The sequence below is a fragment of the Mesocricetus auratus genome, unplaced genomic scaffold (genome assembly GCF_017639785.1).
Source record: "Mesocricetus auratus isolate SY011 unplaced genomic scaffold, BCM_Maur_2.0 Super-Scaffold_100066, whole genome shotgun sequence".
NCBI classification, from domain to species: Eukaryota; Metazoa; Chordata; class Mammalia; order Rodentia; family Cricetidae; genus Mesocricetus; species Mesocricetus auratus.
The window spans coordinates 1,315,566-1,326,849 of record NW_024429235.1 but is presented as its reverse complement, the minus strand read 5'-3'; the positions used below and the strand labels follow the sequence as shown (position 1 = coordinate 1,326,849).

At 37.0% G+C, this 11,284-nt stretch overlaps 1 protein-coding gene and 1 pseudogene across 1 annotated transcript; one reads left to right on the top strand and one right to left on the bottom strand.

Moving 5' to 3' along the window:
* Positions 1 to 231: 231 nt before the first annotated feature.
* Positions 232 to 5,257, bottom strand: LOC121136347 (annotated as a pseudogene).
* A 143-nt stretch (positions 5,258 to 5,400) lies between these two features.
* Positions 5,401 to 6,249, top strand: LOC101837767 (olfactory receptor 7E24-like). Its single transcript, XM_040736671.1, has 2 exons — positions 5,401 to 5,746; positions 6,032 to 6,249. The coding sequence occupies exons 1-2, from the start codon at positions 5,401 to 5,403 to the stop codon at positions 6,247 to 6,249; spliced, it is 564 nt and encodes a 187-aa protein (XP_040592605.1).
* The last annotated feature ends 5,035 nt before the right edge of the window (positions 6,250 to 11,284 follow it).

Here is an 11,284-nt window from a genome sequence, read left to right as displayed (position 1 = left end):
AGATGTGCCTTTAAATATCTAAGTTAGTTGTGGCAATTCAGCAGCTAACACTGGCCCGTCCTTGAGTAACCACATTTGGGACAGTGTTTAAGCAGCTGATGGCTCCAGTGATCTCCAGTTCTTGCTTTACTTGTTCAATGGATTCCTGAAATTCCTGTTGGTGAACTTAGCATCTTTGTGCATCTCTCCTTAGATTCTAAGTTCCTGATTGTAGTTGACCAGGTGATCATATCAGCAAGGGGCATCGGTCTTTAAATATCCCATGCAGAACTCCACAAAGATATCAGCTATGAAAGTATCTTCATTGTGCCCAGACTGATGGCACTCCATGACACACTCACCATTGAACAGGGCCAACTTGCACTCCTGTAGAGATTTGGTCCTAGAGACCAATCTAGTTCATTTGAGCAGAAGGTAATATTGGGACTTTTCTGTCACAGCTTTGACACTCCATCAAGTGTTTGTTACCATGAAATCATTCCAATGACCTGGATGCCTGCACTAGCTTTTAACTTCTGCCATGTTACCAGTCATCCTGGTCATGAGATCTTCGATAGACTCCACCGAATATTTCCAGATAAAGTACTTATACGGGTCAGCCATGTAGTCAGCATGATGTACCTGTTGGAATCAAAGGTGACCAGAATTCCAGGTCATATATGCCAGACCTAAAGTATTCAGAGGCAGCCATGTCCTTGCTGATCACACCCTGGTCAGTGTATCTGACTTTTTTCAATTGTGGTCTTTAGTAGCTCTGAGGCTTCTATGTTCTCCAGGATGTTTGGCACATTAGTGACTTCCTACTGGTATTTCTTCATGATGATGTTTTTCAGGTTTTTCTAAAGCTCTTTTGAAGGGGCATGGCTTCCTAGAAGTGGAAGTCATTCCAGACAGTGTCATGAAATTTGACCAGACAGCTTGTTGTTAGCATGAGAACCACTGTTGTCACCATTGAAAGATGGGAGCATCAGGAAGACTTCAGGGCTGCCATTCAATTCAGTGATGTGAGGGCACAGGGATATGCCCTGTCCTTTGCACCAGAATTTCAGATATCCAAGGATACTCCTAGTATGGCATTTTCAGCAATGCTAGATTTATTTGTAGTGCTGTCCACATCAATTATCAGTTTTCTTATCTTCTTTTGTTCTACAACATTCATTTTCTTGCTACTCAGAGCAGGTGCAATAGTCTTGATGTGCTCAATGCATTTCACTCCTTATCCAGTAGCTCATGATATTATTGTCACAATTCCAGGGCTTTATATGTGTCAGTGGACACAACAGGTTGGAATGTAGCTTTTGGGGTGTAGAGATCAACCTCAATAGTGGGATTCTCCATGAGTCAAAGATCTCTCTGGAACGAATCTTGAGAACAGACATGGTGGATTTCCTGCCTTTGATTGTCACACAGGAAAGAAACAGGTTTCTGCAGACACAGGAGAGTACATTCAGTACAATTCAATAATAATAGAAAAGAATTACCAAAGAGAACCCAAACTGAAATTAAAGTAAAATAGAAAATTTAGGATATCAAAGAAACCTTATAGTTAACCTCTTGAGAACATTCTGCTCCTTTTGCTTCTTCCATTAAACTCTGGCATTCCTTAGAGATTGCAATATTGTTGACAAGTATGTTTAATCACCAGCTCTGTGCATTTCATTTCTAAGATTATGTAAGAATAATTATTTAGCCTGTCTCTGTAGGTCATCAGTTTGATCTCTGTAATCCAGGTCTATATATTCCTGTTTTCACTTCTTACAGTGTTCTGCATCAGGAAGCTCTTGATATTATGTTCACTTCAGAATTCAAGAGTGAGCTTGAGCCTTCACCAGCCAACAAGCAGGGAAGATTTGTCATAGCCACAACCCTTTGTCATGGATACACAGACCTACATGTTATCCATGTAAGTTCTGAGATGATTGAGGTTGAAGAAGACATTACAGGAATTATTATTTCCTCTTAATCATATGAACTATGATTATTTGGGCATGAAAGTGATATGATAAGTGCAATTATAATTTGAGCCTCTCCACTGTTATTTTATTGCTGTGATGGTTGTCCTCAAATTCTCATTGATCTATCCCCAGTGTCTCTTTTGCATACTCCTATGACCAAATGGAGCAGAAAATAGAGCCAACTCAGTTGTTTCATATGTATTATAAAGAACTGTGGCAATGGTGGTGAGGGAGACTTAATAATTATACTTATGTAGAAAGCTACTATGTGTGTGTGACTATTAAAGTCTTCCCTGGTTGGAAGATCTGAGCTCTATATTTTATATATCTAATTTTATCTGAATATTTTTAACAAATTTCAAAATTCTAAGCTTCTGCATAGTTAATATTTTATTGAAGGTAAAAGACAAAGACAGTAGTCCTGTGTAATGTGTCTAATGTGGTCAGGCAGAAGCTAGTGAGGTTTTGTGTGAATTACTTTGGCTGGATCAAAACAAAAAACAACCTGTTCAGTAAAAAGATACTGCATAATGCCTCATTCTAAAAAAACGTGTCTTCTTCACTCATGGTTTCCTTATATTTATTATTCACCTCTGCATTGTAACTGACAGGTTATATACCTGAGCTTCATTTGAAACAGTCTGAAAGCATTTGAAAAACAAATCAACTTAAGTTTTTCTAATTTCCTTCATCCTCATTATCTTCCATGTGCTTTGAAATAAGATCTCATGTTGCCTGCAGGATTTTAGTGAAGCTGCACTCATTTGGCCTCACCCTCCAAAGTGCTGTGTTTACAGATTCTCACAAACTGCATTCTATTTTTCTGGATATTTATCCATTATTCCAAGGCTCAGCCACTAAGTTTTCAGCAGAAATACAATCAGGTTCCTATATCATCTGTAGTTAGAAAGATGAGAGCTTAAAAAGGTATGTGCTGTTAAGATCTGTGCATATCTTCTTAAGACTATATGATCAGTAATACATGAAGATATACATATATGCATGAAATAATTCCTGGATGTGGGAACCATGACTTTGAAGTAGAGTGAGTTAGAGTTATATAGGGAGTTTGAAGAGGTATAACTGAAGGAAGAGATATTATTTTATTATCATTTAAAATATAAAATTAATCAAATAAAAATAAGACCAAACCAAATCAAACCACTCCAGGATCAAAAATGACACATATGTTTTGCCTTATTTGTAATTCTTACATATTAGCTATTACATGACAGAGTTTTGGTAAGTACTTTTTCTGTTAATGTTCATCATTACTTAAGTATTTTTGCATATTGATAAACTTATTATCTCTAACTTTCATTTTTTTGGTTTCATAGGACCTAATGATTCATAGTCACATGTGTGAAATAAACTATATATATTTTATTCACTAAGTATACCTTTTCTCCTCTCAAAACCCTGGCTTCCATATATATATATATATATATATATATATATATATATATATATAATATATATATATATATTTGCTTTCCTTTATATTTTTATTCCATTCAGGAATGTGACCTAGAAATTGATCAATTTTTTGTTGTTTGATTCCATGTCATGGACTTTTGAATCATATAATTATATTAAACAGCTGCACTATTGGCCTGTAAAAAAGTGTTGTGTATTCTCACCTGAAATAAAGGAATGTCAAGGCATGACAAGAAATGGAAAGTCAATTTTGAAGACCCTCTTTAGGGTCCAGTGCCCTTTGGCAATACTCCCAAATAAATTCATATTTTCTATATACATAGGATTCTGATTTGGTCAAAAAGATACAATGCAATTTTATCATTTTCCAAATGGTGGTGGGTTGTTGCTCTTGGTTCATGTGAGCATGTGGTTATGGAGAAAGTCATAAATGCTCTCTTGATTCGCTGACTTCCAACCAGGGCCACTGTCTTCACCATTGGATACAAATAGAAATACATTATACATGTGAGTGCATCCTATATTTCATGATCTTGGTTGATTTTACCCTTTTAATGGCACATAGTAGGAGGACGTTTTCATGGGACAAGTGGGTAAATCATCATGCAAAATCACATATTTTTAAGTGAGAATTTCATAAGTCTAATAGTTTTTAGTGAAAAACAGAAAAAGGGTAATAGGACACAGGTAACTATTTTTCTAGGAACAATTAACTGGTGAACATTAAAAGACACAGAAATTTTATGTTGTATGCCTGACACTATATTTTTATGAGGTAACTAAATATCTACCAGTATGAATAGAGGAAGACAGATGAGGTTTTGGACGATCTAAGTGTTTTGTGACAGGATTAACAATCCCCTCAGGTAGAAATCACTTTACTACTTAGACATCAACAAGGAAAAAATATTTTGGCAATAGATCAGGCCTGGTTCTGACTCATGGACAAAACAGAGTCAGCCAGGTCCATATACCCCTGCTTGCTGTTATAGTTTCATAGCTCCACGTTTCATTTTTAGAAATTAACCATGTTTTACAGAGAAGGAAATTACAAATTTACTTGTTCCAACAAATGGGGAGACTTTCCACATATGCTGTTGAAATAGCTCTCTAGAGACAGACCAGTCCTACTTTGAACAGGCAGCTGTCAATGAAGATTATTGTGTCTTCCTGGAGAATTGTGCTTTTCTGATAAGACAGCTGGGAGCACTCCTTCGGCTACTTTTACATTATGTGTTTTAATGTTTCCTAAACAATTTATAGGTCCTTTTAAATGCCAATTTAACATTCTCAGTTTTCCTACATAAATATGATGCCTAAAACCTAATGTATGTATGTCCATGAGATAGTGATTCAGCTAATCCATGAGCAGTTAATTTGGGAAGTTACAGACAGGCTTAGAACCTCAGTTAAATGTAAGGAAATATGCTTGTGTTACAGCATGTGCTGTGCTTCATACTACTGAATGAGCATCAAGTATGTATTAAGTTTATTTAAAATTGTTCTTTATATGTATTCCAATAGGTATTTATATGGAAATATTACTGAAAAAAACCTGACCCCTGAATTCATATTAGCCATTTAGATTGATGAATTAGACAATCAAATCATGCAGAACTACTATGAAGGCAATGTTCATTCATCAAAATTCAAATTTCTATAAAGTTTCACATTTGATATACTTAATATAAAATGCTTATGATTTAGTCATGGTGACTTTCTGTTAAAATTATTATTACTTAGATGGTATTAATTGAAGACTCTGGGTGGCTTTATCTGCCAGGGATGTGGTGGAGGGTGGGGGTTAGGTGAGTAGACCTACCTGAATTCCCCAGGCTACGAGATCTCAGAGTCTCTGGTACCATTTTTAACAACATTTTTGGTTTCCTCTAAAAGATGTTCAAGAAATAAAAACACAAATAATGCAACAACTTTACCAGAATTTCACTTCATTCAACTCTCAGATGATCCAGACATACAGACTCTTCTCTTTGGCCTATTCTTGTCCATGTACATCTTGGCCCTGTTTGGAAACCTGCTCATCATCCTGACAGTAAGCTCTGACTCCCATCTCCACACACCCATGTACTTCTTCCTTTCCAATCTGTCCATGATTGATATTGGTTTCATCTCCACCACTGTTCCAAAGGTGATTGTGGACATCCAGACTCACTACCCAGTCATCTCCTGTGTGGGCTGCCTGACACAGATGTCACTGCTTATAATTTTTGGATGTATGGATAACATGCTTCTGGCTGTGATGGCATATGACAGGTTTGTGGCCATCTGCCATCCTCTTTATTACAAGATCATTATGAATCCCACTCGCTGTGGTGTCTTAATTCTAGGTTCTTTTTTCCTTAGCCTCATAGAATTACTGTTGCATTATGTGGCAATATTAAAATTTTCCAACTGTGATGATATTACTGAAATTTCCAACTTCTTCTGTGACCCTTCTGAAGTCCTTAAACTTGCCCATTTTGATGCTTTAACCAATAACATAGTCAGATTCAGTATAGGCACTCTTTTTGGGTTACTTCCTATTTCAGGAATAATTTTCTCCTACTTTAAAATAGTTTTCTCCATTATGCAATCATCATCAAGTGGGAAGCACAAAACCTTCTCCACCTGTGGATCTCATTTATCCATAGTTTGCCTGTTTTATGGAACAGGAATAGGGGTGTACTTCAGCTCATTTCTATCACATTCTCCAAGAAGTACTGCAGTGGCCTCAGTGATGTACACTGTGGTCACACCCATGTTGAATCCCTTCATCTACAGCCTGAGGAACAATAACATTAAAAATGCCTTAAGGAAGATCTTAGCAGAACATTCTAATAATTGGCACTCTTTATAAATTCGCCATACATCTATGTATTAACTTTACCTGTAAAACCAGTTGTTCAATGACAATTTATGCTGGAGAGGATGTGGTAAAAGCAGAACACTCCTCCATTGATAGTGGGAATGACACTTTGGAAATCAGTATGGAGATTCCTTAGAAAAATGGGAATAAACCAACCACAAGACCCAGCAACTCCACTCTTAGGCATGTATCCAAAAGATGCCCTTTCACACAACAAGGATGTCTGTTCCACTATGTTCATAGCAGCATTATTTGTAATAGACATAACTTGGAAGCAACCTAGATGTCCCTCAACCGAAGAGTGGACAGAGAATATGTCGTACATTTACACAATGGAGTACTATTCAGCAGAAAAAAATGAAATCCTGAGATTTGCAGGCAAATTGATGACACTAGAAGAAACCATCCTGAGTGAGGTAACACAGTAACAAAAAGAGAAACATGGCATGTAATCTCTCATATATGGATTTTAGACATAGATCTGGTGAGTACCAGCCTACCACCCCATGGCCAGAGAGTCTGGGAAACAGAACCTTCATTCAGTGGCTGATGGAAGAAGAGACACACTCCAAATGCTAAGCACTGAGCTGAACTTAAGAAAGCCAGTAACAGATAGGGAGGACTGATGACCAAAGGGATTAAGACTGGGCTGGTTTAACCCCCAGAAACAGCTGAACTGACAAGAGTTAACTCTTGAATAACCAGCTGATGCCTGGGAATCCAGAATGGGACTGATCAAGACCCCTGAATGGGGGTGTCAGTGAAGAGGCCTAGGTAATCTATTGAGCTTGGGCAGTAGATCAGTATTTATCCCGAGTACACACATAGATTTTGGACTGCCATCCCACAATGAGAGATGCACTCTCACCCTGAACTCTTGGGGGGAGGGTCTAGGCCCTGCCCTGGGTGAAATGACAGACTATGGACACACCCAAGGAGGGCCTCACTCTCCCTGGGGAAACGATGGGATATTGGGGTGGGTTGGGGAAGGGCATGGTAGGAGGGGAGGGAAATGGAGAGGGACCTGGAACTGACTTGTGAAGCAACCTTGTTTCTAATCTAAATTTAAATTTAAAAATAAATAATAAAAAAGGAAAAAATATTCGTTGGTGTTTTTAATTTTAGCCACCCTGTCAGGATTAAGATGGTATCTCAGAGTTGTCTTGATTTGCATTTCCCGGATCGCTAAGGATGTTGAGCACTTTCTCAAGTGCCTCTCAGCCATTTTAGACTCCTCTATTGAGAATTCTATATTTAGTTCTGTAGGCCATTTTTAATTGTATCCTTTGGCGTTTTGGAGACTTGCTTCTTGAGTTCTTTGTAAATTTTGGAGATCAGCCCTTTGTCAGATGTGGGGTTAGTGAATATTTTTTTTTGCATTCTGTGGGCTGCCTTTTTGTTTTGCTGACTGTGTCCTTTGCATTACAGAAGCTCCTCAGTTTCAGGAGGTCCCATTTACTAATTGTTGATCTCACTGTCTGTGCTACTGGTGTTATGTTTAATAAGCTGTCTCTTCTACCAATTCGTTCAATGGTACCATCACCTTTCTCTTCTAAGCAGTTTAGTGTGGCTGTATTTATTTTGAGATATTTGATACATTTGGACTTATGTTTTGTGCATAGTGATAGACATGGGTCTATCTGCATTCTTCTACATGCCAGCATCCAGTTATGCCAACACCATTTGTTAAAGATGCTTTCTTTTATCCATCACATATTTTTACCTTCTTTTTTGAAGGTCAGATGTTCATACATGTGTGGGTTAATATCAGGGTATTCAATTGGATTCCACTGCTCTACCTGTCTATTTTTATGCCAATACCAGTCCGTTTTCAGGACTAGAACTCTATAATAGTGCTTGAGGTCGGAGATAGTGATGCCTCCAGATGTTGCTTTGTTGAGTAAGGTTGTTTTGGCTATCCTGGGTCTTTTGTTTTTCCATACAAAATTTACTATTGTTCTTTCAAGGTCTGTGAAGGATTGTGCTTGTATTTTAATGGGGATTACATTGAATCTGTAGATTGCTTTTGGCAGGATTGCTATTTTTACTACATTGATCCTACTTAACCAAAAGCATGGGAAATCTTTACATTTTCTGAGGGCTTCTTTAATATCTTTCTTTAAATCTCAAAGTTCCTGCGATACAGGTCTTTCAGTTGTTTGGTTAGTGTTACCCCTAAGGTATTCTATGTTGTTTGTGGCAATTGTAAAGAGTGATGTTTCTCTGATTTATTTCTCAGCCCTTTTATCATCTGTATATAGTAGAGCTACTGATTTTCTGGAGTTGATCTTGTAGCCTGCCTCATTACTGAATGTGTTATTCAGCTGTAAGAGTTCCCTGGTATGGTTCTCTGGGTCATTTATGTAAACTATCACATCATCTGCAAATGGTCAAAGTTTACCTCTTTCTTTACAATTTGTATCCCCTTGATCTCTTTTTGTTGTATGCCTCTGTCTATAACATCAAGTACAATATTGAAAATGTATGGAGAGAGTAGACAGCCTTGTCATGTTCCTGATTTTACAGGAATTGTGTTGAGTTTCTGACCCTTTAGTTTGATGTTGGCTGTTGGTTTGCTGTTTATAGCTTTTATTATTTTTAGGTATGTTCCTCTTATCCCATATTTCTACAAGACCTTTATCATGAAGATGTGTTGGGTTTGTTCAAATGCTTTTTCTGCATCTAGTGAGGTGATCAGGTGATTTTTGTTTTTCAGATTGTTTATATGGTGGATTACATTGATGGATTTTCTTATGTTGAACCATCCCTGCATCCCTGGGATGGAACCTACTTGATTGTGGGGAATGATTGTTTGGATGTGTTCTTGGATCTGATTTACCAGTATTTATTGAGTATTATTGCTTCAATGTTCATGAGGGATATTGATCTGTTCTCTTTCTTTGTTGTGTTTTTGTATGGCTTGGGGATCAAGATTATTGAAGTGTAGTAAAAATTTTAGCAAGGCCTTTCTGCTTCTATTGCATGGAATATTTGAGAAGAATTGGTGTAAGTTGTTCTTTGAATTTCTGGTAGAATTCTGCACTGAGTCCATCTGGGCCTGAGCTTTTTTTGGTTGGGAGTCTTTTGATGACTGATTCTACTTCCATAGGGGTTATAGGTCTATTTAAATTGCTTATCTGTTCTGATTTAGTTTTGGCAAGTGATAGCTATCCAGTAAGTTGTCCATTTCCTTTAAATTTCTGAATTTTATGGAGTACAGGTTTTCAAAGTATGGCCTGATGATTCTCTGAATTTCCTCAGAGTCCATTGTTATGTCCCCCTTTTCATTTCTGATTTTGTTAATTTGCGTGTTCACACTCTGGTGTTTGGTAAGTTGGGACAAAGGTTTGTCTATATTGTTGATTTTCTCAAAGAACCAACTCTTCATTGCATTGATTCTTTGTATTGTTTTCCTAGTTTCTACTTTATTGATTTCAGCCCTCAGTTTGATTATTTCCTTGCATCTACTCCTCCTGGAGAAGTTTGCTTCTTTGTGTTCTAGAGCTTGCAGCTGTGCTGTTAATTCTCTAGTATATCTATTCTCCATTTTCTTCATGTGGGCACTTAATACTATGAACTTCTCCTGTAGCAGTGTTTTCAAAATGTCCCATAGGTTTGGGTATGTTGTACCTTCATTCTGATCGATTATAGGAAGTCTTTAATTCCTTTTTTGACCCGTGAATAGTGAAGTTGTGCATTATTCAATTTCCATGAGTTTGTATGGTTTCTGCCATTTGTGTTGTGGGTGAATTCTAATTTTAACGCATGGTGGTCTGATAAGATGCATGGAGTGATTCCAATTTTTTTGTAGCTGCTGAAGTTTGATATGTTGCCAAGTATGTGGTTGGTTTTTGTGAAGGTTCCATGTGATGGTGAGAAGAAGGTATATATTTTTATGTGGATGGAATATTCTATAGATGTCTGTTAATCCTAATTGGGTCATAACTTCTATTAGATCCTTTGTTTCTTTTTGAGTTTCTGTCTGGTATTCCTGTCTATTTGTTAGAGTGGGGTGTTGAAGTCTCCCACTATAAGTGTGTGGGGCTTTATATGTGATTTGAGTTTTAGTAATGTTTCTTTTACGAATGTGGATGCCTTTGTATTTGGGCCATAGATTTTCAGAATTGAAACTTTTTAGTAATGTTTCTTTTATGAATGTGGGTGTTTGTATTTGGCATATATATATTCAGAATTGAGACTTCATCTTGATATATTGTTCCTGTGATGAATATGATATTGCCTTCTTTATGTCTTTTGATTAATTTTGATTTGCAATCTAGTATGCTAGGTATTAGGTTAGCTACACTAGCTTGTTTCTTAGGTCCATAGGTTTTGAAAAACTTTTCCTAACCCTTTATTTTAGGTAATATCGGTCTCTGAAGCTGAGGTGTTTCTAGTATGCAGCAGATGGATGGCTTCTGTCTTTGCATCAACCCTCTTAGCCTGCGTCTTTACATAAGCAAATCAAGATGATTTAAATTAGGGGATATTAATGACCATTGGTTATTGATTCTAGCTAGTTTTGGATTTGTTGGTATTTGTGTTATCATGTGTGTGTTTTTCCGTTTTTTTGGCTTTGGTAATGTGGAATTATCTATTGTGTATATTTTGTGAATGTAGGTAAATCTTTGAGTTGATGTTTTCCTTCTAGTACTTTCTGTAAAGCTGTATTTGTGGATATGTACTGTTTTGAAACATGGTTTTGTTATGGAATATCTTTTTCTCTTTCTATATTTATTGAAAGCTTTGTTGCACATAGAAGATTGGGATGTTCATTCGTGGATTCGTGGTATCTTTCTCTCGTTTTTTCTTTTTGATTTTTGGAGAAAGGGTATCTCTGTATTGTTTTGGAGGCTGTCCTTGAACTCACATTGTAGACCAGGCTGGCCTCAAACTCACAGAGATCCACCTGCCTCTTCCTCATGAGTGCTGTCTTGTGGTCTTCTAATGTTTGTAGAATATATATCAAGGTGACCTTCCTGCTTTCAGGGTTTCCATTGAGACTTCAGGTGTAATCCTGATAAGT

Bases quoted from the DNA above. Each gene is read 5' to 3' on its own strand.
- LOC101837767 (XM_040736671.1), top strand. From the start codon at position 5,401: ATGTACATCTTGGCCCTGTTTGGAAACCTGCTCATCATCCTGACAGTA. The intron at 5,747-6,031 runs TTTTCCTTAGCC...CCTGTGGATCTC, and splicing joins TGTCTTAATTCTAGGTTCTT to ATTTATCCATAGTTTGCCTG.